This window comes from Cariama cristata, unplaced genomic scaffold (assembly GCF_000690535.1).
Source record: "Cariama cristata isolate BGI_N322 unplaced genomic scaffold, ASM69053v1 scaffold9376, whole genome shotgun sequence".
Lineage (NCBI taxonomy): Eukaryota > Metazoa > Chordata > Aves > Cariamiformes > Cariamidae > Cariama > Cariama cristata.
In genome coordinates, this window is record NW_009622738.1 from 54,710 (window position 1) to 81,947 (window position 27,238).

General features: G+C 36.8%; 1 protein-coding gene across 1 annotated transcript in view; it reads right to left on the minus strand.

Annotated features, from left to right (window-relative positions):
- Positions 1 to 26,679, minus strand: part of KHDRBS3 (KH domain containing, RNA binding, signal transduction associated 3) — a 67,450-nt gene extending 40,771 nt beyond the window's left edge. The window contains exons 1-4 of the mRNA XM_009702454.1: positions 26,565 to 26,679; positions 14,866 to 14,982; positions 10,150 to 10,296; positions 4,170 to 4,309 (exon numbers count right to left, since the gene is read on the minus strand). Coding sequence (XP_009700756.1) covers positions 4,170 to 4,309; positions 10,150 to 10,296; positions 14,866 to 14,982; positions 26,565 to 26,612 — 452 coding nt within the window. The 5' untranslated portion in view covers positions 26,613 to 26,679. The remainder of the gene's footprint in view (positions 1 to 4,169; positions 4,310 to 10,149; positions 10,297 to 14,865; positions 14,983 to 26,564) is intronic.
- Between the last annotated feature and the right edge of the window lie 559 nt (positions 26,680 to 27,238).

The window sequence follows — 27,238 nt, forward strand, 5'->3', positions numbered from 1 at the left end:
CATAACATTATTAATTATACTTGCAATTTAGTATGACAGAAAAAAAGAGTAAGTGAAGCATTTAATTTCTATAAAGTTATCACATATATATGTATTAGAGAATGGGAGAACAAGTCTTCCACAGAAGGAGTAGAATGTGCTAGTGTGATTTGTAAATACAGTAATTAGAGAAGATAATTTTAGTGTATAAAAAGCCTGAAAAGTGCACCTTACTGTGTACAGTTAAAATATTACTTCAGCACTGCATTTTGTGATTAATCTCTCATTGCTTGAATAAAGAGCTTAATGTGTGGAAAAACATTCTAAAGAAAATCTAATATTATTTAGAACCACATTATACTATCTTAGACTCAGAACATTTGTGACTGTTTAGATGTAATTCACAGGTAGTAAACTAATTGTTGATTGCCACTAAAACAGTATTTTACCAACTCATACAACTGAAATACATCCATAGAAAACTACTTAAGTATTTCCTCTTTGGTCTTTATTAGTAATAATTTGACATTTCTACTTTATAGCAGTCCCACAGTGTTCCTCGGATTTGTTTCAAGCTAAGTTATTACCCTTGACCATAGCAGGCATAGCATCTAGCTGATAATCCCTTCCAGCTTCCCTCAGCAATAGCTCTACTTTATCTTTTCATTTATCACTTTCTTCTCTCTAGTATTATACTGATTTTTATTTCAATTTTCGCCTTTCACTGGACAACTGAATTAGTAAAATTACTGATTGTGAAATCACAACTAGAGTCAATTCACAGCTTTCCTTCAGTTTGCTTTAGTGAAAGAATAAAAATTAAATGACTTTGTGATACAAAGCTCCTTTTCAGTATGTCCCCTCCAAAAGGGGAAGTGAATGTATGAATAGCTTTAAAATAAACATACTTGTGAAAACAGTGATTTCTAGCTGTAAGTAACAGGAATTTGCTTCTGCTACCCCACCTTAAGGTAGCAAGGAAGATTTATCCATGTTCTTAGACTTATTATTGTGATCCTCTAGAATTTCACTTTTCCAATATATCTTAGTTTGAGCCAGAACTGAGTGATTCTTAAGTCTTATTTTCACTTGTTCTTAAAAGAGGAATGTGGTGTTTTAGACAGTAGATGTTACTTTATTCACAAAATGTCCTTAGAGGTGTACATTAACTTATATGTTAACACGTTTACTTGCAGTCTTTAGTTAAACAGGAGTCTCAATTCATATTTCAGTAGTATTATCATTTATATTGCACTGATTCAGGATAGGAATTCAAATGCATTAAAGAAACACTGATTCTGAAATAGTTACATCTTCTAGTTACTCACTATATAACAGCATCACATTAAACAACATGGATCCCCTATGCTTGCAAGCACAATAGATTTAAAACTGATATGACCCTTCAATTTATATAGTCACCTCCAAAAAAATTTAAGAACAATGTCAGTTTACAATAAAAAAAGGAACGAAAGCCAGACTTTCACCAGGAACAGATTCTCATGTCCCTTTTTGCAAAGAGGCAGGTACCACCTAAATAGATTAGACACTCAGCATAAGCATCACAGAAAACAAATGTTGTGATTACAATGACATTCTTAAAGGTAAAGCTCAAAACACACACAACCTTTCTATAGCAAATTCCATCTGCTCACCCCCAAAATCTTATTTCACTCGAGTCAAAAAATTTAGTCAAGAAAATGTGGAACAAGCCAGAAATAGCAGAATAAAAAGTTACAAAATTACAATCATTAGGAAATTACTTACCGTATATAGGAATACCTGCACACAAGCTAGAATTTTGTATGCAAGCACAACATATATATTGTTTTCTACAAAGTAAAATTTTGATATGGAGCTAAACATACACATAACAAGTCTTCTTAAAAGAAGGCACTTGATAAGATGCATTATCTCCAGTTTCAACATGTCTGATAAGGAGTAAAAAAAGGCATAAATTAGTACTTTTTTTAAGTGTAACTATTCAGGAATAATAAAGGCTTAAAAAATTGGGAAATTAAACACTTAGATACTCCATCCCCAACAGGATGTTTCACACATCAATGTTGATATCTTAAAAAATATTCTACAGATTATAAAGAGATGTTAGAATAAAGGTTTTAGACTTCATTTTGTAAGTCCTCTCAGGTTTTGCTTCAACCTCTCCTGGATATCTCAGGGATTCTTGCTATTGAAACTGTTTTACTTAACACTAAGACAAAGCCTTTAACAAAGCTTTCCTTCAAGAAAAGTAGTACTCACTGAAATCAATTTGTGCTAAAAAAGAATCAGAGCATTACAACCAAGTTTGAGATCTTTAAGTCAATGGCTGTAGTATCTCAGTAGCAATAGCATTGAATTTCACTTAAGGAATATGCTAACAGAGTACTTCAAGGCTTAAACTTCAAGACTTTTTCCCCTCAAACTGAAGTAAGGACAAGTCAAACAAACCAACAACCTTCCAGTTTTCTTTAGAACATATACAAAAATGGAGATTAAAAAACCCATAATTTTTAGCTGTCATCTCCAAATCAAATACTAGTAACATTTAAATTTACCCTGAAGACATTTCAATAGTTGTAGGCCAGCTACAAAGGATTGTGAGCTATGTAACAGCATTTGTCATGCATAAAATGGAGATTTGAAAAAATAATTTACCAAAATCCAGAGCTAGTAATGTTTGAAATTCAGTACTATAAAGAGTTAATTACGCATGTATGTATTAGATACTAGTACTGGAAATTAAGTATCAAACTTCAGTGATAAGATCAGACTAAACAATAACTTCTGTATCCCAGAAGCACTAGCTTAAGGACATGAAAAATGAAGAAAACATGAAATAGAACTGCAAGTGCATCTGTACTGAGCATGTGTAGCACAGCCTTTACAAGCATCTATGGCAAAGTTAAAAACAGATATTTAAGAACTGAAGTAAAATTAGCAAAAAAAAAATCTCCAAAATCAAATGAAATCTGTAATTTGCAAGCACTTTTGTATGGCTGATTACAGTGCTGAAGAAGTGAACCTTGGTATATAGTTACCATTACTCTGAACGTTAAAATCCAGAAAAGAAGAATAGATATATTACACAATATTACTTAATAACACAAAAAAATGAAAAAAAATTGTTGATTTAGAGAAAATTATATTCTTATGACACAAACAGAAGTGTAAACTCTCTAAATCAGGATTCATTCTGCATTGCATTTGCAATCATTATCAGGATACATGTGACTCTAAGCAGACATGTATAAGTGGAATAATTCCTCAGTGCTTTTTCTTCTAACATGCTTAATCTGAGTTAAAACACTTCAGAACATTATTTTGAAATTATTTTAAAAGCTGAAGTGTAAGATTCAGGCTTACATTAATAAGAACCATAGCCATAACAAGGAAAACAGTTTACCATAGAAAACAGTTACACTTAGCTGCTGCAGTCACAGTCTCTCTGCACTGTAACAGAAACAGTTATGTACTTTAGTTTTTGTTTTCACACTTCAGTACTCAAAGGAGCTGAAGCTGTCATCTCAGCACTGCAAGGAAGATAGGGGATGCTACAGTAAAAATAAAACTACTGTGTCAAAGAAAAATAAAGCAAAAGCAGTAGACTTGCTTATTCCTGAATCAAACAAAAGTCACTTTCTTATAAAAAAAGTGCCACTCAGTATCTCAGTAGCAATAGCATTGAAGCAATCCAAGTTCCACCTCCAAAACACTTCTATCACATTTCATCATGGCTACGAAAAGTTAGTACAGTAAAAAAGGAATATACATTTCCTAATTTAGAGAAATTGCTCTAGGATTCATATGTCAATCATGGCAAGACAGATTTACAAGTTTTTCAAAGCTGTGAACTCCACAGGGCCCATACACAGACCCTACATACACCTAAGGAGCAACTGAAAGTTAGAAGTCAAGCAGATACCCACAGTAAGACTGAACACCTTGTATGATGTACATTGTTTCTTAACATTAGATATCATTCAAGTTTCATAAGACAAAATTCAGCACCATAGTTAATTCAGTCTAATTAGACTATCTTCAATGAATCAAGATTGTTTCTTATCTTTTGCTCGCATTTTGGAAATCCTTCATGTAATTTAGTATTGTACTCGGAAGGAGGGGAGGTCGGTGTTTGAAGGAATAAACTTAAAATTCAAATGCAATTCCACTGCAGCCGAGATACTTACCTGGACAAAGCAGGAACCGGTACTCCTCTTGCTCGAATAGATGCTTTTCCACGAACTACTGGAACTTCTGCATTTTCTGAACCACCATTTAAATATGTTAATTCTTGAAGCTGCGCCTGTCTGATTTCATCGTTGTAGTCCTAGAACGGGGGGGGTAGAGTGAGAAAAACACCAAATTGTTCAACTACCACACCAAGCTAGTATCAGCAAACAATACTCCTGAAAGTTTCCTCTTCAAAAGTTGAACATTCCACTGAAAAAGTTTAATTCAGTCAAAAATTCCTAGAAGAATTTTAGATATTAATTGCAATTTTTGCTCACACATTTTTCTTTCCCACTGCATACTACCTCATGTAGCTTTACCAATTAAAATGTCAATGTTAAAATGCTGTAGATACAAGGAAACAAAGAAATCAAGGTCCCATATTCTGAGCTGAGATCTGGTTTGTTGTTCCAGCTGTAGAACGATAGTGTGTTAAAAGCAGGAAAAATCCCATTGCCTGGCGTAAAGCCGTAAAAAATAAATACCTGTTGAGAACAGCCCCTCATGAAGGAATAGGTTATAAACATCTACACTTTTAAAACCAGGAATTAAAGAACGAACAAACAAGAAAATTCAATCAATATACACATGCACTATTATTTAATAAAAAGCTCCAAAAATTTCAATTCTCTAATACGCAACGGCAAAGTTGGATATATGGCTTATTTCTCATTCTGCACAAGTCCTCTGTGAAGGTCTATCAAAAAGAAAGCTGAAGTTATTCACATTGAATTAATACAGTACTTCAATACATAAGACTTTTAAGGGACCTTGAGCCAACCTCCAAAACAGGCACATCACATAGGAATAAGATAGAGCAGTGAACTCTTGAGTTTTACATATTTTTATCTTTTTTCCTCCACTTAAAGTGTGTCAAAGAATGCATATGTAAAGGTGAATAAAAAAGTATTTTACTCAACATGTATACATACAAAGTATCAAATTATTAATAGGTCCTCTAATAAGAATGAAGCGATATTTCTCATATAACAGCTCTTACCTTCTGCAAATCCTCCTATTTCAAAGAAGGAAGATTTGTTCAACTACTGACCATTTTACAATTCAATTACAAAACAAACGATCTGCATCTCTCACTGGAAATCGGAGTTTCACATTTATGCACTAGACAGGTACCAAAAGACCGTCAGATAGCCTTGCAGACAACTCTGAAACATAACTCTGCATTGAAAGTAGATTAAAACTTCCATGAATTCAAAGATGTCAATTTTCCTTGAAACATTCTGCTTCCCCTAGACTTGTACAAACAGAAATAAGAAAGTTTTCCATTACATGCCTTGCTGAAGATAGTTACTAGTGTTAAAAAAGTGGTACTATAGAAGCATTTTGTCCAAACTGTCTTGAATAGGCTCTGAAATTTAACTCAACTGCCCATCTGAGGTCATCTTTTATTCAGCAGCAGAAACCAACCAGTGAACAAGAAAAAAGTCTGAAAGACTGAATTAACTGTTTCAAACGGCATAATTGAAGCTTTTGAGAAACAGATTCCATTACAAAACAGCTTGAACCCAATATACAACCAAACCATCACAGGGAGTAGAATAGAAACAGGCAATTGAACACTGTTCTGGCCAACTACTGTACAGAAACTCACTTTATATTTGTAATTTGTTGCTGGACCAAAACTAGCTACAAATGCTAAGTTCTATGGAATGTACGGAACAAATAACTTCAGTCTTGAATCAAAATGCTAAGGAACTGTACCAAACATACATGCTATGTCAGAACTTTGAGACCTGTATCAGCGACGCCCTTAAACTCTTCACAAGACATCCTCCTCGGAATTGAGCTCCTGGAAAAATACCTTTGATCATTTTATATTAGTTTCATTTAATTTCTTAACAAAGATGTGCTTAAGTTGCCACCGTGCATGTTGGCTCTTTCTCCCTGATGTCTTCTCATTTTCCTGTAGCATACTACTAGACATACCAGCAGCCTTAGCCACAGACAAGGACTCCACTGTGCAAAGGCACAGAACAGAAAATATGGTCCTTATCACATATGCCAGAGGCAGGAGGATACAGACTGAAAGGGCAGTATAAAGAATGATAAGCAGCAGTGTTAATCCATTAAGACTCTAAAATGGGATTCTTCAATTAAGAGTAAAAGCTGGTCAATTTATCAATACCCACTGCTGGAAAACAGCACATGAAGTCAAATTGAGGAGACAATCTCTTCCTCACCTAGAACACAAGCTGGACATGGAAACCCTCTAGACTGAACTGCTCCCCTGTATGGTTTAGGCAGAGGTGAATTTCAGTCAAATGCTGCTGCTGAATTTCCAGTGAAGAGATGTACTCCCATTTTATGAACAGTGCCCATCCTGACTGACTAAAATCTTCTCTGAAGATGGAGGAAGTTTTCACCTGTAGGAATGACTAGATCAAGATACATGCAAGAGATTTTCTCCCTACATTGAATTACCTACATGACCCTACTAAGCAACATTCTTTTAGATTATCACAATTTTCACACAGCCCTGATCAACACACTGGCAGCAGCTCTCCTTGGGATCATCTGTAACTTAAGACCTTATTCCAATTTATCTTTTAAACTGTTAGTAAAAGTATTTTTTTATTTAACATTAGGACAGATTCCTGCAAAACCCTATGCAGTTTTGTGAAACACCCAAGACCTCTATCCCTGCAGTAAGCAGTAAATCATTACCAGGTTTCCAACCACCTTTATACATACATAGCTTACAGTTATTTGCTAGCTTGCTTAAAGAAAAGCATATGAGAGTTTCCAAAGCCCGTCAAAGTCTTGAGGAAATAGCATTTAATGCTATTTGGAAACCTTACAAACTAAACATGTAGGAGGTAAGGCAGACTACAGGAAAAACTTGTAAATTCTGCTCACATTGTAAATGAACTGTTATGGATCGCTGTCTCAAAGATATTTCTATACTTTAAAGACAAGGAAAACAAATAACTTGGATAACCAACAGCAAAGCATAATTAATGCTGTAGCTGTTAAAAGAAGAATGACTGCCACTACTCAAAAATTAAACAAAATAGACTAAGAAAAGTCCTATTGGCCAAAATGGCAGTAACCATGGTATAATATAGGACCTGCAGAGAGGTGAGGGTGGAAGTACCTGGCTTTTTGTCCTGACAGAAGTAATTCTGGGATAATTAACATAAAGCACAACAGTCACCAATATAACAGTTGAACAGACTGGTGACCATAGCATCTGGCCAGAACAAAGGAGATAAAGAACAAAAGAATATACTCAAAAGTCAGAAGCCACAATTCTACCTGCAGAAGACACATGAGAGTCAAGGCAACGTAAGTGCAGCCAAAAAAACTTGAGTAAAGGTTTTATGTCTTGTTTGAGTTATATCAATAGTTTAAATGAAAGTATACCACCGCAGCTGCTTGACGCAGAACTTCAATGCAAAGGTGCTTATTCATGGATCTAAAGATCTGAGAAGCGAAGCCAAGGCATTTTTGCTATAGTCAGCTACCACAAGGACATTTTGTATCCTACATTCTAGCACCAATTGCAATCACATAGTCAGGCCCAATCTGCAAACCGAACAATGACCATATTCACCATATTCATAAATTAGGTTCAGCATCTAAAGTTGTTGGAAGGCATAGTTAGCTTACATTGTCAGGAGAACACAAATTAAGATCACAATGATGTATACTGATAGCAGGACTTTTCTTGAACTAAAACTGATAATTTGCTAACAAAGCCGCAACAGACCTTATAGAAAATAAAAATCAAGTTGCATTTGGCTGCAGTTAACCAAATAGTAGTTCTAGAGGACAAAGCTGCTCCCTATTGCTTCCTGGAGTGGCTGCTGCAGGGGGGGGGGCAGCGGCAGGGCAGAAGAGATTAAGACATTTAGAACCATTCTGATAAGATTACATTTGAAAAGTCAAAGGGAAATTAAGACAGTGTTGGCTTGATCCCATAGTTCAGAAAAGGTTATGTAGCATCAGTTCAGCTCAGTACCACAAAGATGCAATGACCAAAAATTGACTGAAAACGGTACAACTGATCAATGGAATTGCTCATTACCAGTCTATAATTCCACTGGCTTAACAGCAGTAGAGTAGTGGCTAGGTTTAGTGGTTTACTTCATTTATTATGACATTAGGCGAATGAAGTTCAATGAAGAAAAATAAGATCTCTGATGAAGGGGGCAAAGAGGATCAGATATATCCTTACTTCCAGTGCATGCAAAAAGGCACTTACTAAATTGAGCATATTTCCATCTAAAGAGAAAGCAGCTATTCTAATGAGCAAACAACTAAGAACTTAATTCTCCCTTATCTCCTCACACAATCAAATCATGAATCATGTAAATACAGTAACCTTCAACATTATGACAGCCCAGCATTCCTACAAATATTCTATTGAGTATCCCCTACCTAATCAGTTAGGATGTTTGAACAGTAGCGTATTTATTTACCTCTTTTCATATACATCAAGACAAAAGCTATTTGGAACCTGCAGACACAGTTGTAACATGGTGCTTCCTTCCTTATAACATAAGATGATAATGCTCAGGGCATTTCTTTGGTTTTTAACTGTCTTAAGATGCATTTAGTGTGTTACCTCACATCAGGATGGATTCCTAAACAAACCTCCTGATGATCATTATATATCATGCTTTGGTTCATGTCATGGAATTGGGGCATAGGAATTTTCATTCAGACAAAAACATGCCAGAAGAAACACCCAAGGAGCACACAATCAACTTCAATCACTTGGGGACTTAGTTTCATGGGTCTAGACTAGGTTTAGTACAAACTAAAATCCCCCAAATGCATACAGTAGCACTGTCAGGTCATCAGCACCAACTGCTTCACCCTAGAGTACAGCAGGCAGTCCTACCCCCAACAGGCTGTAGTGGCCTTACAACAGGCATCTCCAACTGGTCCTGAATACAGCTACACTGCCTATACTCTCAAACAGCTAGGTGCTGCTGTCACTCAGATACACACCTTAGTAAAGTTGCCTTAGCTAGGTCGCCCATATTTCCAAGATCTGACACAAATCAAGACTAACACCTGGATAACATTCTCAGCAGTAAAAATAAACAGAAATCAATGCACCTTGAGGATGCTTTGCTTTCTATATTCATTCATTCAATAATCAATAAAAATAGAAGAATGTTCAAAGACACTTAAGAACTTCACACACAGTAACACCACTTCAAGGGCCCCAGCTTCTTAAGATACCTTGGATTGTTCCAAGCCGTTTAATATCACAAAGCAATCAAGGTTAGTCCTTACATGAGAAGCAAATAAAGGAATGTTTCATAGAAAGACACTGCAAACCCTGCAATACCATTGTCTATACGCATCCCAAACCTGGAATACAAACTTATACTGGAAATCACATCTCATTTTATACATCCATACATCACAAGTTGAAGTATACACCAGAAGACAAGTATAACCCATGTATCACTAGTTTTGTGAAAAAAAGATACAAGATAAAATTGTATTGATTCTCAGCACTGAACACTAAACCAGAATTATAGGTGGTAATAGTGCTACAAATAGATTTATTCTTAGTGAAACAGAACCTTATGCTGATGCTTCAGGTGTACCAAGAACACAGAAAAGCCTTACCTTAAGCAAAGAAAGTTATTGTTCCATATTTTATGGATTTTTACAATTGTTTGTAAATTTAAATACTTTGCACATGACCAGCTAAGCAAGAATAAGTTGCTCTTACCATAGGTCATATCATGAGATGACAGTGTATGCAGACAGTTATGCATTCACCCAATAACTGCCCATATCAAAATGAAAAGTATTTGTAAGCAACATCACTTTTCACAGGTGAAGGAAATTAAGCAACATGACCTGACCAATATTGTGCATTAAGTTAGTTTTAGAGACAAAATTTCTCACTCAAGACTACCAGGATTGTTAGGAAAAAATTAAAATACTAACAGGGATGAGGAACTTCTTGATTTCTTCCAATGCATGTCCCATTCTGGCATATGCTTCTGCTGGTGGAGCAAATACTTCAATTAAAACATGCAGGTCATCATTTAGGTGGAAATACTTTGCCTCTCCACTTTTTCTCAACTCTTCCTCCTAGGAGGTACGAAAAAAAGTTGGGTTTGTTCCACCTTATTTTAAACATATTGTAATGTAAGCATTAAAGTTGCTTCAGAGGCATTTGCACATACTGTTTACTCATGTTCAGATGTCAACAACTAAAAAAGTATAAAATTATATACTTTTCTGATACACTTAAAACCAATCATGTTGCTAAAAATATCAGAATAGTATCAGTTTGCTTAACAGTAAGTGACAAGTAATACACAAAATATGACTCTTTGGCTTCTGCTCACATAAACTGTAGCACAAGGGAGAACGTTCCCAGTTTTCCCAAGTGCACCACTTTCATTTAGAAGACACTGAGAAACGTAAGTGAACTTGAAGCCTCTTCTCTCAAAAGTGAATTCTTTAGAAAGAAGTTTGATTTAATATTCCACAAGAGCAAGATTCTTTTAGCAATATTATTTCAATCTTAGTATTTATTATTGCACTGCTCAGATACTTATTTTCTGTTCTCACTGAGATTTCTACCCCATAAGTACATCCTTCACAGAACTGTGCTACTTGGACATGAAACTAACAGCAAACAAGAGAAGAGGAGGACATTGGAGGAAAAGACTTCACTAGCTATTCAGAAGGGAGTTTATTTTATACTGCTTCACCCAACCCACTTCAATATGACTGAGAAACCATGATTGCAATGTAGTGGAGCAGAGCTCAGTTCTCAAATACTTGCATTCACACAAAATGTTCACAGACCTAAAGGACATCATTTGTTAGCCTCAGACAGGCTGCCCCTCTCCCTTGTGTATCTGACAGGTGCATTCCAAGTGACCAAACCACCATTAAAAATCATCTCATTGTATTGCCAGATAACATTATATCAAATTCTTAACAGTTCTGCTATCTAAAAAACAAAGCCTTAATAATTCTTCCCTGCTGCTTATTGTATTTAGCAAGCACCAGTTAAGTACTTTATTCTTTAGATTAGTAAAATTATAATTTCAATGATGGTTGAAATCTTCCCCCATGCACACTCCTTAATTATGGGCTGATGTTTACAAGTGACAATCCTTTCCTGCTTCTCATAAATAACATTCTTATACTTTGTGTTTGACTATGGGCATGTTTAAAATCAACAGAATCTAGTTAGCTGTTAGAGCAACCACAGCAAGAGGCCAGAGTCAGCAGGATTGGACTTTGTCAGCAAAACCATTATCTTGACAATACAAATAACAGATCTTAGAAATAGGCAGCAAACTAATATGAACTTCACAGCTCTTAAACATTTAGTTTTAATAGAAACTGTTGCTCACTTTAAGCACAGCTATTCAAGACACATGAACCATCATCTAGCACTGGAAAATAGATGTTTTCTTCAGTGGAGTTCCCCATATACTTTGGCTTTTAGTATATACACGTTATCAAGTATTCCCTGTCCCTTTTTTAAAAGGGAAAAAAATCACTGCAGTTAGATGTGCAGAGAATTAAGAAAAATTCATTTCTGTGGTTTGCCTGGTAATAGCAATAAGCAATAGAAAATTCACAATTTCTTGTGCAGTGTCTGGTGAAAAAGTACTTCAATCAGAGATAACAAAACATGCAAGAAATTTAAGTGCAGATTGTTCTAGAATTATTCCTATAAGCAAGCTTGTAAAGTAACTATCCTTTTTCTCTTGCTTCACTTGTAAAGTTCATTTTATTTTTTTTAAAAAAATTCTGTAACATGACTTAGCAACACACTACTCTCCAGCTCTTAACAGCACACAAATGAGAATGAGCTCACTCATTGGCCTACATCTCCCAATGCCGGGCACACATTAAGCATTTCAGGGTTTTTTTTTATTATTCCCCATGATAACCAACACAAAAGCCACAGCTGGTTCCCATTCCAGTATCCATCACTGATGGTATTTTTAGTTCCTACAAAATCCTCTGCCTTCCATTACTTGACAGTACATACACTGGCTAGGCATACCCAGTGCATTGGGATGCTGCTTGGCTGGCCAAAACAGAAAACTTTTTTTTCCTCTACTGCAATGGAGATTTTAAAGCTGCTGAAATGACAAAAGCAAACCAGATGTGTCACAAGGGAGCTAAAAGACAGCAAGGTCATCACTTCCTTTTTTTAAAAAATCTGTCCTTTAGATCTCTCTCCATCTTCTGGCACAAAATTTATCATGCCAAACAGCTCATGGTTTGGACAATCTGACTTATCTTCATGTTTTCAGTACATGCAGTACATTCATCCCTGCAGTACTGCACTCAGGGCCTTATGAGAAAGCTTACCCTATTTGCTTTGTACCTTGTGCTCTTGTATTTCATGCTTTCGTGGTCCAGAATAAAGCAGAATACTAGCACAGCTTATGATGTATAGTAGCACAAGGCATCTAGCAATATGCCTACTAAAGGCAGTGAATATACTTCGCCCTGTATTCTATTGTACCTATAGAGCCTTTTGCTTTTCATCCTACTTGTCAAGCTATCAAGAAACAGATAGTACCCCTAGCAGGCTACTGCTTTAAATCAGAAGCTGAGTAGCAGTATTTATCAAAATATGCCTGTGGTACTGTCCATTTTCATCTTTACTACATCACCTCTGATTTAGGTTTTAAATGTCTTTAGATACTACCTGGTATCTACTTTGAATGTTACCTTAAATTGGCTTCTGTCAGATTTTATGAACAATTCAGAATACTCACGTTGTTGAAAGGCCTGTACTAGTCTCAAACTATTGGTAACACGTGAATAACGAATTGCAGTGAAACGCTTTAAGTTATTTCTGCAGATCTATAATATAAAAGCAATCTTGTCATGGAACAAAGAAATTCTGAAACGGGTCCTTTTACTTTTCGCTCTCCTAGAGACTCATAAAAGTCTGAGACCTTCTTCCTAGACTTCTCAGCACTGACTAGTGCAAAGACAGTGATGAAGTGACAGCACAGAGAAGAGAATTACTGAATTTAGATACTGTATATCACAAGTAGATATATGAAATGGTTGCCAGATGTTGACAGAAGAGATAGAAATAGAAGCCTAGATTGATTCTAAAACTCAATTTAAGGAATAAGGAACAAAAGTACAGAAAAAACTTTCCTGAACGTGCTCTTAAATCTCTTATTAGGAAGCAGATAGGACATTCTAAAAATGCAATTAAAAGTTAGAGCCCATGGTGATCTTTGCTACGTTTTCTCAGCCTTTCACATCAATTACCTCTCTTCCACGAGCCTTTGAAGTTCTCAAAGTTCAAAAAAACCCCAAAACATAAGTATTTAGAAATTTAGCTTAGAGCAGTCTATGAAGCTTACTGCCACTTTTCCTCAGGAAAGATGTAATAATCATTATTTAAAACTGATAATGTAGCAGGTATATTAGCGTGTCAGTGTTTAGAAATACGTGACAATATGATCCAGAGCCTCCAACAACTGGTTCATCCCAGAACCTGTGATCATCATCACTACGTAGCCACACTGCATATGCTGTCTCACTTCAAGCCTTTATTATAGGAGAATGTATTTGTATAAACATAACTTATGTAAGTTACATTTAATAAAAATATTTTCAAGAAGGAATTAAAAGGAAGAGTTAGCTCTTAAGTTGCACAGAAGAAAGTAATTTATGGGCTCTGATCATGTTCTTGATAAATATTCTGTAAATCACATAGCATTTACAGTTTGCCAATTGAAAAATGCGCTAAAAATTATATAGTTTAGGAAATTCAGCCGCCAGCCCTCTAAGTCACTCTTCCATATGCATGTCACTATCAGTCTTTATAGCACACAGCATTTTTAAGTTTCAGATTACATAACTACAGAAAGATTTCACTGCAGGCCTACAAAATATGGTATGCTACAGGCAAGAAATATGTTCAGTGTTTTAATTTGTATCATTAGGAATGCTCCAATTAAAAAATGCAGCTTACCAGACAGGTGACATCTCCTCACTGATGTACACTTATCTGCTACAAATTTAGCCAGATATTATTGGAAATTATTTGTACAAACACTATCAAGCTAAAAGTTTCTCTTCTGTTGTCTACTTTGGCTCTTGTAATGGATACATCCACTATAACCAAATATTTCTCATAGAAACAACTGCAATTTCTCAATAGCTTAAGCTGCATCAGTCATCCTCAGAGCTCTGAAATATCTTCTGGTTGTAGTTTATCTTATCAGCTGTTTTTCCTCTGTCTTGAAATGTTATTAAATGTTACTAAATTTGAATGGTAAGTGCTATTTTATGTGAAAATGTTTCGATCTATCTAGAAGTCAAGTTCCTTCAAAAGTGAGAACACTCCCATGTTCACCTGAGAATTACTCATAAGCTGTACAAGACCAATCTAGAACATGCCACTCGTAGTGCCCCAGTTATATCCAAGGACTGTAGTTTGGGAGGGGCCTACGTACAACTCATGGTAGCCTCAAAATACTCAGTGAGAACAGATCCCTTACAGAAAACAGACTCCATGTGAATCTACCCACTCGGAGGATAGCCTACACTTCTTCGCTTCAATTTGTGTCACAGGGTTTGTTCACCTCCCCAAAATTTTAGATAAGTTATGAAGTTCCGGTATCAAATATACCACTAACACTCAGGTCTTACCTTTGTCTTATCCCTCATAGAACCTTTCCCCAAAATAGACATTTTTGTGAGTGTTTCTTCCTGTAAACGCTTTAGAGAATTGCCACGTGGACCCAAAAGCTTTCCCACAAAGTTGAACTGTAAGAAAACAAAAAACATTAAGCTTATTGGACTTTTAAGCATTAATTAATTTTTGCTGAAATAACTTTTTGTTCTAGAAACAAACAAGTATTAGATCATAAATTACACAGTCATTAAGTACAACTGTGTAGGAGAGTTAGCAGCATGTCAGTGGCTCCACCAGGTGTCAAGAGAAACACAAAAGTATCTGAAACCAAAGAAATCAAAGAGAATGAGTTTATCCCATTCAATACTGAGAACAAGTGTGCTCAAACCACCATTCAGTTTTTCAGCAATTGTTACCAGGTACATAACCATAAAAACAAAGCTGGCAGCAATCTCAGATACAATACCAACCAAAGCTCTGAAGAAAACTAATATCTTAATTGCCTTATCCTCCCTTGAAGATGAATGAAGTAACTCATACAATATACCCTACACTAAAACACAGGAACAAGCAAGGAATTAAATCCAGAGAATATACACATATAAACCCAGTCCCAAACCAGAATCAAGACTTAAGATCTCCAACTGCCACTCAACCCTCCATTATCACTGAAGTTTATCAAAGCCAGTTGGGGTTCGTAGCCATGGCATTACACTATTAAGATAATTAGGGAGAAGAAAGTGGTGAGTCACAAAAATACATGAAGACAAGGAAAACCCAAGCAATTCCATTCCCAGAAAACACCAAAACATACAGCTGGTACTCTTTCAGCCCAGAAGGTTCTTCAGAGGTAGGCTAAAAAAAACGGGTATCAAAAATCCATTCATAACAAAGGAAAACAGGAAGCGTGAAAGTTCTCATCAGTACTGCTCCATAGGGTATATATATTCCCAGTCACACATACCAGGAGAAAAGCTGTGTATATTCATCAGTCCACTTTCATCTATCACTGCGCTGTATTTTGGAAGGCGTATAAAATTTGAAGGATAGTTAGAGAGAAGATTTGAGGACTCACTTAAAAGTATGCAGACAGCTATTTTTGTTGGGGGAAAAAAAAAATCACAAAAAGAATTGATAAACATTGGCTACACTTGGAAGTTGGTATGGAAGGCTGTAAACACTTCCTGAAAATAGTTATTCTTGTATTGGATTTACATGATAGCTTTTTGTTAACAGGAGGCTGCAGGGGTGACTTCTGTGAGAAAACAACAGAAGCTGCCCCTATGCCGGATAGACCCAGCTCTGAGACAGACCCACCACTACCTAAAGCATAGCTCATTAGTGACATAGCACCTACATAACATATTTAAGAAAGGGTAAAAACACCAAAGTTGAGACAAGTAAGAAAATGAGAGAAACAGCCCTGCAGACCCCCAGATCAGTGAAAGAAGGGGAAGAGGTGCTGCAGGCCCGGAGCAGAGATTCCCCCCCAGCCCCTGGTGCAGCCCACGGTGAGGCCGGCTGTCCCCCGGCAGCCCACGGAGGCCCACACTGGAGCAGATCCCCACCTGCAGCCCGGGGAGGACCCCACGCCGGAGCAGGGGGATGCCCGAAGGAGGCTGTGACCCCATGGGAAGCCCACGCTGGAGCAGGGTCCTGGCAGGGCCTGTGGCCCTGTGGGGAGAGGAGCCCAGGCTGGAGCAGGTTTGGTGGGGGGGTTGTGACCCTGCGGGGCACCCAGGCTGGAGCCGTCTGTGCCTGAAGGGCTGCACCCCGGGGAAGGGACCCACGCTGGAGCAGTTCACGAAGAACTGCAGCCTGTGGGAAGGACTCACGTTGGACCGGTTTGTAACTGTACGCTGCAGGAAGAACTCCACACTGGAGCAGGGGAAGAGCATCAGGAGGAAGAAGCAGACGAAGTGTTATGAGCTGAGCACAACCCCCATTCCCTAGCCCCCTGTGCCACTTGGGGGAAGGAGATAGAAAAGTCAGGAGTGAAGTGGAGTCTGGAAAGAAGGGGGTATAGGAAAGGTGGATTTAGTCTTATTTCTCACCTCCCTTCTGTTAAAATTGAGAATAAAGTAATCTTTCCCAAGTCAAGTCTGTTTTTCCTGTGACTAAGTGATGAGTGATCCTGTCATCTCAACCCACAAGTTTTTCATCCTACTTTCTCCTCTAATCTTGCTGAGGAGAGGGGAGTGATAGAGCAGCTTGATGGGCACCTGGTAGCCAGCAAAGGTCAATCCACCACAATTCCTGTCAAAATACTGTCATAGAGATTATTTATCAACAAACTACTGTTTATAATTATTTACTATTCCCAATGACATTTTGTAAACCAGGATATTCACACTGTTGTAACATAGTGACACAATCATGTTAACAAAAAGTTTTAAGCACAAGTAAAATATAGTGACACTAAAGAGCAAATATGCTTAAACTACTTGTCCATGGCCTCAAATTTATGAAACAGCTTGTAAGTTTGACTGTTCCTCTACTATTGTCACTGAAGTGCCAAGATGGGCTTCTTTGATCTCTCTATTCCTCTGGAGGAATTTGAAAACACCTAACAACGGGGTAGTAGCAGGTCAAAATCCTTCATTGCTACATTGGAAGTGCTGATGGAAAAGAGGCCCAGCTGCCATCACCCTACAATGCAGAAAGTCTACCTCCAGTTTACCTACTTCAGCTTTAGACAAAAAAGAACTGTAAGCATTAAAAGCCTACTAAATATGAAAACGTAATTTTATTCCCCTCAGTACCTGCAAGTTCAATTCCCAATGTAGACATGAGTTAGAACCAAGATACAATGGAACAAATCGCTTATGGATGACTACAGTCCATAGATGCTATTAAATTTAAGGCCTTGCATGAACTACTCTGTTCTGAAGTTATCAGGCCAAATCTCAAGAAATCATCAGGCAATTTTTTTAAAAATTTGTTTTATTAAGTATACTCCATTTTTTTCCTTAAGTCCTAAGATACAGTCAAGGAAAGCACTAACCAGGAATAGGCTGCCCAGCAAAAGAGTAGAAATCTCCCTTGCTGAGAATATTCAGAACTCAGGGCCAGTGATGGGGCCCTGTGTAATCTAATTCACAGTCATGATTTCAACAGAAAGTTGGACCAGATTACTCTAGAGGTCCCTTCCAACTTGGACTTCTGATTTTGTTATATCTGGAGGTATAACTGCAAGGAAAGCAAACAATAACTCCTTTTCAACAGTTCCCTTAAATAAAGGATCACTACTTATGAACAGGGAGTTCATAGTTCAGCTCAAATGAAAGCTTTCATATAGTGGAATACCAGATCAATTTTTCAAGCATTACTTGTTTACTTTAAAATAGCCTTGTAAGTTATTAGGAACAAAAATACACACATTTAAAATGAAAGATTTTCCATTTACAGTAAAGTATATTGAACTTATTTCAGAATGTCAGGTACCTGCTAGAAATTTACACTGCTATCAGGCTGCAGTAGTCTTCGTTGATTCTAATATTCAGATAAAATTTTACTCAATTTTTGACTACAATTTAGGAGTAGGCAAGCATGTATTTAACCATGCAATGCATAGCTCTGAATATCATTTCCTAACTGGAACAAACAACTACCTGACAATTAAAATACAAACTACAAATAACAAATGGAAGTGCATACCTGCAACAAAAGCAAAATCTACTTTGTATGTAATCAAAGCAACTAAAAGGCTTCAGTGCTCAGAGACGACTTGGGTGTTCCAAAGCACATTTGTTTACCCCAGTTGTATTGTTCATTTTAAAGTCAAATAGTTTAATATGTTGTGTATATCTAGAACTCGACCTACAAAGCTTCAATACCAAAAGTTGTCATCTCTCAAAATCAAAAAATCTAATGCTGAAGCTAGACATTATGGTAGCCATACAAGTAGCTGCACAGATGACATTCTAGAAAACACATTTAATGAACATGAAAATACATTAGCTGTACCCTGAGATCCACTGAACTGTTCTTTCCTGTGCACCGAGGCTCCAAATATTAGATTTGACAAGCCTTAAACATGAGAAAGCTGTGCTGCAAGTCTGAAATTCTGCTGATTTGAAAGCACAGTACCTCTAGATGTAGCTTAAAAACAAAACGAACATTGAAAGTTACTAAAAAATGGCTTACAAGGCAGTTCGAAAGCCTTTGCTCCCATGTAACAAAGCTGAAAAGCTTCGGAACATTTCAGTTGATTATTCCATAAAAACCATTTATGATATTTAGTTAATCCTTCCAGTAGGAAACAGATGATTTCCTTTGAACAGGTACTGGATTTTGTTTGAATTATTGCCTTATCTTCCTTTTACATCAAATGGGAAACCTCTGATCAGAAAAGGTTTATTTTGAAATACTTCATATAGATATAGAAACACTCAAAAAGATACCAGCCACTAAGTTACTATCATTATTTATACGCTTCTTTATGCCCAGCAATCAAGGAGTAGGACTCAAACCTAAAGGTACAAAACCACCACAGAGCAAGACAAGTTTTCATTACAAAATTAACAAATCCAGTCTATCTGCTGGTAAAACAGAAACAAATAAGCCTGGCAGATCCAAGTTAGCTCTTACACAAGATGGGTCATGTACAAGTTTCATGGGCGCTTCCCATGCTTCACATTTAGAATTTATTTGCCCAAAAGCACAAGAACAAAACAAATTCAGGTCTAGTATTGAACTCAAGCTTAAACTATCACCAAATTAGAGGCACTGGAGAGTAACAAAAGGATATCTGAGCAGTCTGTACAAGTCACATCACTCACACCCACCAGCTCTGGCTCAGAATCAGACATGCCAGACTCCCCTCTTCACTCACCCTTCTCCCTAGCACAGCACAACGATATCCAAACTGCTATAAACACCCAAAATTGTCCTCAAGTTCACTAGCTTCAGCTTAACTTCGTATTAAAGCAGTTGTACTGCTTTCCAGCACAAGCTGGTCTAGAAGCTATTGCAATATTCACAGTTCTACAGGATAGCTGAACTCTGAAGAGCCAGCCATGAATGTTATTCCACACCAGATGAACCACCTGTATTAAATCAAGGACCGTCTCTACATTAAGACAGCTTCTGATGCCTTAAGTAAGAACTAGGATACTACAGATGATGGTATGTAAACAGAACAAAGTCTTCAACTCAAAGTTGCTTCTAGACCAGCTCTGAAGGATGTGCCAAATATGGTACCTCAAACAATCACAGCAAAAGATTTAAGACTGGTTTTGCAAAACCAGTATCAAGATTCACCTGAACAGAGACAGGAGGAGACAGCTGGAGATGGGAAAAACTGTTACCTCAGTCACAGTTCAAGCCAAATAACACTCCAGTAACAGTAAGTGGTACCCTCTGTAGTCTTACACCATTACAAAGTATCACCAGATATACCTTAGTTTGAGCAAAAGGATGCAACATTTAAGGGGTGTTCTTATTTCCTAAAAGCCTCCGATCACTGAAAGCACATCCTCCTGTATCTACATCTTTAGTTTACTTTGTGGGAAAAGATACACCATGAAGTGCAACAGCTCCTTCTCAAATTCCTGATACAGGATGCTATCTGTTGACCATGGTCTCCACCAGCCCACAAATATTGGTTAATTATACTGAAAGCATGTATTTGTTTCCCTTTTACAGATTACCTTAAACTGCTGTATAACTAAAAAAATCTCCAATCAAAAACATTTTTAATAGAAAAAATATATCCCAATAGCAACAGGAAAAAATCAATCAATAATCAGGCTTTTGTTTGAAAATTGTTTCCTCTAGATATTCATAAATCCTCATTTTAAGAAGCATTTTTGCAGATACAGTACAATGGAGATTATGGACATCACTGCTTAACACCCATTTCTTCAGAATCCCCAAATCAAAACATGACTTTAAATTATCTAGAGATTTATTTCCTTGCCAGATCACTGCCTGAAACTATTCCCTGAAAACAGTTCTGGAGAAAACACAGCTACAAAGAGTATACAAGTGAGACATTTGCTTCATAAGCATTTGATTTACTATACGAAATTCAGAAAAGGAATTAATGCCAATGCTACAGCATTTTTAAATGTATATATTACAGAAAGGGGGATATAATAGAAAAAGTAATCCTTGTTTATCCCCACCAAGACAAGTCTGCTGAAAATGGCTCATCCAGCTTAAAATACTGAGTGAAAATATAAACGCTTGACCAAATGCTTTCCTGTAAAGCTCTAAGCAAGCCATTGTCATTAAAGCCATAGAACGCTTTCTTGGCATATTAGTTTTCTGCAGTGGTTCCTCTGTGACAGGGTCACTAGAAAATAAATAGTTAAATTAAGATTCAGAGCATTTTCCCTTAGTGACCTGAAACCAGGAAAACAAGATTTTTCTCACTCCTTTCAAGAAAATAAGTTTTCTATAGAAAGGTAAATACTTCAAGCATCTACTTTGTACCACATCAAACTTCTTTCACACACCACAGTAATAGGTCTTTAAACATTTATCCACAACAAAAAGCTTGGTCAATTACTATAAAGTTGCAGAAAAGTTATCCCTGGTATTACATTTGATTCTTATTCTTCCGTGTCACTTACAGTTATACAACCACATTTTCTCATTTCTACTCTAAGAAATCCTTACAGCTAAGCTATTATGAAAAATTGTTTCCTAGTAGTCATGTGATTAAAATATTAATCTCACCACGACTTCACGTAACAACTGTAGATATATTGTATATGACAATGACATTTTAAAATACATATTTTCACTTTAGATGTTGAGCTAAAAGGCTTAAATGGATACCAGTTCTGTAAGTCAGTAACTTTTCAGAATATGTACTTAAATTACCACTTCAGGGAACACACCATATACCATTTCTTACTGACTTCTGAGATTTACCTAGTATTTAAGTGTAGATCTATGAGCAATTTTAAAAATGGTAGCCTGTCACAAAATTGAAAGAATTGTTTCCATAGTTTTGATCTATCTCATGGAAAGCCATCATCATTCTGTTTATCATCCATGGAAGCTATTTCTTCTCCAAATTCAGAACACTTGAATTCACCCAACTGACAAAGCAAAATCAGATTTCTGAGGCTAAACTATTTCACAACGCATATTCATTAAATGTGTGGGAGGGAGAGAACACCCTCCTGCCTCATTTGTACATACCTAAGTTATGAAAATACCTTTCACACAGGCTGGCGTTTCATAGCAGTGTTAGATCCAGAGAGCCCCTTCACCAAAACCACCACATCATGACCTTCCATGGCCAGTTCACTACTTCTCCCTTTAAGTCCATGCAAGTTGGAAGATTATTTTCAAGCATGAAATGCAACATAAGTACAGGTTTAAGGGTCACATTTTCACACTTGACCTAGAGTTAGTTGAGGTATTCAGTTGATCCAATAGCAAGGTGTATTAAATGACCCTGAACTTCACTGCCTAAGCGGACAAGATCTCAGTTCTACTGACTGCAGTTTAGACATCCAGCATCTGCATGGTCTCCTACCTATAGGTAGGATTTAGATTTACGATTTAGAACTGAATCCTACCTCAAAAAGTTGGCCCTTTTCCTATAAGGTTGCATAAAAGCCCTACCCTCTCTAATCCTTGCTTGTAGCATATATCCCAGTTATAACTAGATTGCAGCCAGCACTACCAAAGCATATCCAAGCCTCACCTAAATAACTCAGGTTAACTTCCATATCACAGCAATTCTGACTTCTCAGAGGAATCTGTAGAGCTGAACCAACCTGAAAAATTCATAACAAGATTGTATACAATCAGATTTTGATAAGATTTGATTGGACCTGCAATCTATAGAAGAGTTTCCACAAGGTTTTGTCTTACCAAGACTATCTGTCACTATATCAAGACAGATTAATTCAGGGTTTTAATGTGTACATGAGTCTGTAAAGAACACAAATTAAGAAATTAATTCAAAAGCACAACCAGCCTCAAGGAGAAACTGAACATAACTCCTGGGACTAACGATCTTAAATTATTTCATCAAGCAGATAAAATTCAGGCTGTCTTGGTTATTCTATCACCTTCTATCAAGGTCCAGACATAAAAAAACATTTAGGCCAACTAGCTCTAGCATGAGATATTAGGCCTGTTAACACTGTCAAGGTTTGAGCAAGACAAAAGGTCCCAGCTAAAGAATATAAATATATAGCACCACAGACGCAATCAAGAATTGTTAGGCAGGAGGCAAATTAAGCACACCACCGCAGACTCAACTGTTCACACACTAAGCAGAAGCCCAGAAACTCATGAGGTTTCTTCAGGGAGAACAAAGATGCCCAAAAAAGTGAAATACCTACTTTTGAATCCGAGGTCTACCAGATTCTTTTCCAATAGAAACCCAGCTGCTCTGAACTTCAGTTGAATAGCTTTCTGCTGCAGTTAACCTGTCACCTTCCAGGGCTGTCAGAGGTAATGAGGCTCAATTTGCGCAGGACCCAGCTATGAGCGTGTGAGAATGTATCTGACAGGACAGGTAATGTGAGCAGGCATTACAACGCCAGGCTGATCAGATCAGAGCTAGGACTGCCTGACCTGTGCTGAGGTTATTATGATTTATTCAAGGAGTCAGAGAGAAGTTTTAGGGAAAGGGTAATGAAAACTTCTTTAACCCTGTGTCAGGTGTGGTAAGCTGTCTGAATAGGGGTAGTGCACTGGAGGGCTGTTTTGGTCCAGAGACCTCATTTATTAACAAAATCATTGACACTTCATTCATCTTATCTATACACCTAAACAGCAGAGGCATCTTTGCTTGCCAGAGTCATAACTGGCAAATATAAACAAATGAACAGTTTCTGCTAGCAAGATCACTTATATTTGTAGTTAGTTTCATTTCATATATTAAATCCCATTAAGCATTTATTAACTTTAATAACTTTTTTGATCCTGTTTAAAAGCAGGATCATTTATTTGGGGAAGCACTATTCTATTCATAAAGTTGACACCAACTTAGTTTTTCGTCACCACTTTCTACATACCCAAGTTTGCCAGATTCAGCCCAAACTGGTACTCCAATGCTAGTCTGACAGGTTTATCCATTATTGCAGTGAGTTGGTCAGCTTCAAAGAGCAGATTCTCAGTTCATTAACACCAAAAGACTACATCTCTTGAAAGACTGGAGCTATCTTTTTGCTCAGGATCTTGCACAATAGCTAACAGCATTAGTGTGGACTGCAGGCATACAGAAACAGATGCCACCTTGCAAGGGACTGCTCTAAATTCAATATTCACATGCAGAAGAGCTTTTTGCACTGATTTCATCCATATTTAAGTCTTAGCTTTTATTCTTCTGAAGCATTTGTCACCAAATCCTGATCAGTAGGAAGGAGAAAATTGCTTTATAAATCAGAATCAAATCTTTTATCCATTTTCCTGAGGAACTATCACTTGGCACCTTCTACAAATGACACATTCGCACTAATACTAACACCTCTTGTAGGCAAAATGGTCTAGGAAACTGCACACATGTACAGAAAAGAACAGCATGAAGTCATAAAGCATTTACATGAAGCATCATTCAGGTTTCAGAAGCACCACAATACTTCCTGCTTAAGTTCTGCAGAATCTGAATATACAATGAATGTACTCTACATACAGCTCAGTGAAACCAAGATGACTGGAATAATTCCATATCTACCCCAAAAGACTTGACAAAGCATCCCTGATTTCTGAGCCCTCCTCTGAAGACACCTAACAGGAAGAGGATTAGCCTTCAGAGCAAACATTAGGATGCAAAACCACTTTGCTCCCCTGTGTACAGGTATTCAAAACTCATGTCACTCACCTCAGACTGCAGTATACCAGGATAAGGCTCTCTGCCATGTTGAACTGATGTGACTTCATACAGCATATTTAAATTTATTAGATCTCAAATAAAACCACAAGCCTGGTTCTAATAAACAAGTGATACTAAACTGCAGTGACTGCTTATGGTTTAGGGTGGGTGTTTTTCAGAGAAGTTCAAGAGTACCTGTCATAAGTCTGAATTCATATTCACCTTCCAGACTACTCCTATACAATAAGAAATTTTAATTCCTTTTGACTATATGGAATCTTTAATGAGTAAGGTTTAACAAATACCCATCTATATGTAACAAAATGAAAATTTCTAAGAAAAATTGAGCCCTCCTATATTGGGGTAAAAATATCTTAAACAGAAAATACCTAGGATTTTTTCACTCTAGCAGAAGGGAGATTTATGTGAGTAGAGATACCAGTATTCTGCTTTTTGCAGAGAAAGACCTAGTGGAGACACAGGAATTCACATGGCATATCTATTCTGCACAGCAGCTGTACTCTGTGCTCCCTGGATCCTGGTGGTCTAAACAGAGACATACAGGATTACATCAAAGCTCTATCTGGATATAAATCCAGGTTTCTTCCCATAGCACATACCAGGCTTTATTGCAGTTCAGAGAGTCAAAGTGTCTCCATGGACCAGAACTACTGAACACACAGCAGAGCACACATGCCCATTCAAAAGACAGCAAGGGCTTTCCTACTAGCTATCCTAAATTAGAATCTCAGTGTTTAGTCCTTTAAAGTTGACACTACGTAAAGAAGCAGAAGCAATCTTTCAAAAGGTACTGTTTCCCTCTGGTACCCATTTTGCCTTTCTTCCCCTTGAGCTCAAGTATCTACATCTTAACATCTGTAAGAAAAACATCCTGATTACAAATACTGACCATGTAAGCTTTCCCTGTATTTTAACTTCCCATCCTTACATTTATGTATGTTTATATATAGCTCTTCCCAGTCATAAAGATGACTTAAGTCAGAGTTCCAAAGAGGTGCCCACATACAAATGGTATGCAGTCTTGAGCTCACTGAAGTAGTATTTCATGAAACTGAACAGCAGTAAAGCAATCCCTGCAACTTATCCAGCACAGTCTTGTGAGAAAAACATAGTATAGGGAAAAAAAATTAGAAAAGGTCTTCCAAAACAGATGGAGGGAATGAAGGAATTCCTTTCCTCCATGCACAGAAACAGAAGCAGTCCTGAAATTTCTAGTAGGAAAAAAGCCATTTCGAACAAGTGAAAAAATGTTAATCTGATTTTTATAACACTAACATTAAAATTTAAAAAGGGGCCAAAAGAATGAAGTTCCACAGCTTACTGAATGTTGAATAAATGCTTCCAGGTAGCAATATTTTAGTGCAGAATTGTACTTGACAGTGAAGAATAATTAAGAATTCATTGTGGTCAAAGATATTAACAAAACAGTCCCTACCCCTCCAGAACAGACTGCATAATTTAGTATTAGTTATAGCTACACTACAAGACTAACAGTGGCTGAAACTTAAGAGGATGAGAATAAATTTACACAGCTAGTTCCTTAATGGTGCATTTTAAGCTGCGCTTCAACCAACAATAAGAAAGTTTCAAAGCCTGGCATCAGAGTCAACTTCAATATATTTCATTTCTTTTGATATTCTGAAAAGGAGGATTCTGCTATCCTGAAAAATAAGATTCATCTATCATTGGTTCTCAACATACCATTTTGAGTGACCAGCACCACTCTCCTGCACATTTATTCCAATAAGAACCATTCCCACCTTAGAACTTCTATAGAACAGACTGCAGCACAGCACCAGTAGAGATCGTTAAGTTTTAAATGCAACAGTTAAAAAAATAGTTAAGATACTAGTGGAGTATCTTTTACAAGCACTTAGATTTATCAAGTATGAAAACTGGGCTTACCTTAGGGAATTGTTTTACTGGAATCAAAACTTTTTGCCCCAATTTCATATTTTTATTGATGACTACGTCAATATATTTTTCTTCTTCCTTTCCTTCCCCTTTTTGGAATTTTTCAATTTCTGTTAAAGGAAAAAAGTTAGTTATTTTCTCAGTTTAATACAACAATTTAAAAGCTGAGAATCTTCAAAAGTCAGTATAAATTAAAAACATTAAAACTAATACCCATGGGGAATAATACATATGGCATATTATTTAATACATATAATTGTTATATAGGGGTAAACCATATTTTGCCTTCTCAGGTTTTTAATATCCATGCTCCTATCAGCACATTGAATTAGCATGCAAGCATTTCAAATACTAACTTTTAACTTAACACTTATAAAATTTAATATAGCTTCATTTAGTATTGATTTTAAGTGTTAGGATTAGATTTTGTTTGGAAAAATCAGAAAAGCACAGTTCAACTCCATTCAAGATTAAAAATTAAATTAAGGCACTGTGCTGTAGTATTCTGGAACAGATCAGTGCACCTAGGACTCCTGGTAGTTAGTCTGATACAAGATCTTCAGAAGTTTTCAGTAGCTCTGTTACAGTGAAGGACTTTTTACTGAAGTAATCTAAACTTACAAAATAGAAGTACCTTTAACAAAGCCCAACATGTTTTTATGAAC